Source organism: Bufo gargarizans, chromosome 3 (assembly GCF_014858855.1).
Source record: "Bufo gargarizans isolate SCDJY-AF-19 chromosome 3, ASM1485885v1, whole genome shotgun sequence".
Classification (NCBI taxonomy): domain Eukaryota; kingdom Metazoa; phylum Chordata; class Amphibia; order Anura; family Bufonidae; genus Bufo; species Bufo gargarizans.
The window spans coordinates 551,081,197-551,084,545 of record NC_058082.1 but is presented as its reverse complement, the minus strand read 5'-3'; the positions used below and the strand labels follow the sequence as shown (position 1 = coordinate 551,084,545).

General features: G+C 48.1%; 1 protein-coding gene across 1 annotated transcript in view; it reads left to right on the top strand.

Annotated features, from left to right (window-relative positions):
• Window positions 1-259: 259 nt before the first annotated feature.
• The window catches only part of STYXL2 (serine/threonine/tyrosine interacting like 2), a 10,780-nt gene continuing 7,690 nt past the window's right edge, over window positions 260-3,349 (top strand). The window contains exon 1 of the mRNA XM_044285868.1: window positions 260-275. Coding sequence (XP_044141803.1) covers window positions 260-275 — 16 coding nt within the window. The remainder of the gene's footprint in view (window positions 276-3,349) is intronic.

The window sequence follows — 3,349 nt, the reverse complement described above, 5'->3', positions numbered from 1 at the left end:
AGATTTGGTGAGGAATTGGGTCATTTTAGGGTCTACCGCCGGAGTCTCGCACACCCTGTTGGGAATTACGGGTCTGGGGCATTCCGCCCTAAGCTTGTTGCGCGCCTCTTTGGAGAGGGGGCAACGCACTCGGGCCTCCAAATATTTGGAGACATGCTCCAACGGCAACCATTCCGCAGACCGAGGGTGGTGTAGGGAATCCGGGTCAAAGAGAGGTTGCCCTGACGGGTCCGTCAAAGACGCGTCTGCTGCCGAAAGCATGGAGCTGCACCCGGGTAAAGGGTTTGAATCTATGACCCCAGAAGGGTCGTCCTCTGCCTCCTCAAAGGCGTCACCTAAAGCCTCCTCATCCGAACCGACTTCAGAGCCGGACGCTACATCCTGTAGTGCTCTAGCACTTTTCCAACTGCGCGTATGTTCTGCCTGACGCGTACAGGCTCTCTTGCGCGAACCCAGCGCGCCAACATTGGTGGAGACAACGTCACCAGTCAAGCTTGTTCTGGAGGCAGGCCCTGGCCCGGTAGGTTTAGATACCGTAGCGGGCTGTGGGGTGGGAGAGGCAGCTGGATGGGTTGCAAGGGCTTGGGCAATAGACTGGGAAATGACCGAAGTCATTGATCCCATGGCCGCAGCAATCACATTAGATAAGGTAGTTTGAAAAACCAGGGAAGGATCCGCAGAGGGTGTCCCAATCTCACAATCATCCCCAGAAGGGGTTAAATCAGCCTGAGGCATATCCTCTTCCATAGGGCCCTGCCCACTGAGATCTGTATGGGGCATTATCACACAGCCCGCCTCTATATCTGTAGTGAAAGGGGTTAAACTGAACACTAATCCTACCCTAAGAACTCCGCTGGTGAGGATTTTCCCCAGCCAGGGAGAGGAACTAGAGTGGGGGAGAAACCTGATAGAAAGAAGCGGGAACCGGTAAGCAGGGAGGCCGCCGAGCACAGGAGCCGGAGCAGATGCAGGACAGTGCGCGCCGAGACTACGGAGCGCCGCACTGAACCCGGAAGCGGAAGCGCCCGAGATCTCGCGAGATCTCGGGCGGAGCGAAGCGCGGCAAGCAGGAGCGCCGGCGGCCAGATCAAAGGTGAGCCGCGGCGCGAAAGATAAGCGGATGGGGGAGGGAGAGCGAGGGGAGGTGCGCAGTGCGAACGGCAAGCCGGGGAGAGAGAAAAAACTCAGTCAGATGACAGAAGTAACAAACCCTGATAGGGAGAGGCACAGACAGAAGGGGATGATAACCCCCAAAGGGATAATCGGACACACAGGGTACCCCTGAACACAGGTCACCAGAGCTGTGCTAAGGAATCACACAGCAAAAGTCAATGGGAGATCCCATAAAACAACCTGCAAACAATAGAGTATCACATAAAACCCAAAAGGGAAAAAACTACAATAAGAGAAACAGTAATAGTAATCAGACAAATATCACAGGTACTTATCTCTGCGGTCAGCAGCAAAGAAAGAGGAGGATTTGCAGGCGGAGTGGCCTGTTATACTGGGACTATGGGGAGGGGCTGTTCAAATGTTCAATATTTATTTTTATCTTTGCTGCTATTGGTCAGAGTAAAGAAGGAGAATAGCAATATGAGCCTCCGGGTCTTGTAATAAAATCTGTATGTAGTGAGCTCCCCCTAGTGGTGGCTGTATAATCTGTATGTAGTGAGCTCCCTCTAGTGGCGACTGTATAATCTGTATGTAGTGAGCTCCCTCTAGTGGTGGCTGTATAATCTGTATGTAGTGAGCTCCCTCTAGTGGTGGCAGTATAATCTGTATGTAGGGAGCTCCCCCTAGTGGTGGCTGTATAATCTGTATGTAGTGAGCTCCCTCTAGTGGTGGCTGTATAATCTGTATGTAGTGAGCTCCCTCTAGTGGTGGTTGTATAATCTGTATGCAGTGAGCTCCCTCTAGTGGTGGCTGTATAATCTGTATGTAGTGAGCTCCCCCTAGTGGTGGCTGTATGATCTGTATGTAGTGAGCTCCCTCTAGTGGTGGCTGTATAATCTGTATGTAGTGAGCTCCCTCTAGTGGTGGCTGTATAATCTGTATGTACTGAGCTCCCTCTAGTGGTGGCTGTATAATCTGTATGTAGTGAGCCCCCTCTAGTGGTGGCTGTGTAATCTGTATGTAGTGAGCTCCCTCTAGTGGTGGCTGTATAATCTGTACGTAGTGAGCTCCCTCTAGTGGTGGTTGTATAATCTGTATATATATATATATATATATATATATATATATATATATATATAGAGCTCTCTCTAGTGTTGGCTATATAACCACAGAAAGGCTGAACGGTGCTGTGAACGAAGCCTAACATTAGAGCTTTGATGATACTCAATGGCAATGACACAGCATTTTTTCCAGACAAAAACAAGTTTCCAGACATAACAACAGAACTAAATAACCAGACATTCAAAAGGTCAGACTGGGTTTGGTGGTAAACAACCTTTGACTTTTTCCCTTCAAAACATGATTTTCTTTAAACTCTATGGCAGCTGTGGAAAAGTACCAGCTTCTCATTCAAAGTCCTAGCAGTCTCTCTGTTCATTAATCATTAACCCTTTCCACAGAGCCTTGCAAATATAGTACAAATGAACAGGATATATATCCCAATTTACATATAAAATGCAGTAACACAGTAATAAACAGTATAAATTATCCCTTTCAAGAGAAATAAAGTAAGAAGTTTTAACTTTACATAGGGGAAATAGTCAAATGTCCAGACTTCACAGTACCCTTGCTCCAGGACACTACATTGTTTGCAGGAGATTTGAGGCATGTGCTACCTCTAACCTCTCCCTCTGTCTGCAGTACCTCTCCGGATTTGGCAATGAATTCTCCTCTGAGGATCTTCGATGTCCTGGCGCTTTACCTGAGGGACAGGTCAGTGTCATAATCTGTAATAATCTGTAATAATCTCTACATAAAGCGTCATCATTGCAGAATGAAAATGTCAACACTTCTCCATTGCCATGATTGCTGTCCAATGCCATCTGCTTGCTGTCTATGAATGGGAACGTTCATTGTTTACTGTGCCTTGCACATTCCGGAGAGAGTCCTGCTGAATGCTTTCCTTCATGGCCAGCAAGCAGAGGTCTTGAACTTGGCAGTACACTGGAACAATATGTGGAATTGTAAAATGGAGAACTCACTGTCTCCTGCTCTTCAGAATAACCCGCAGGTCTGTCCATACGGTCTGTACGCCGAGCAGCTCTCCGGTTCTGCCTTCACCTGTCCCAGGAGCTCCAATAAGAGAAGGTAAGTGGATGGAAATCCCTTTAAGAGTCAGTCATTTCTTACTTATATCAGTTGCTGAGAAAGTTGGGTGACAACCAATATGGCCTCC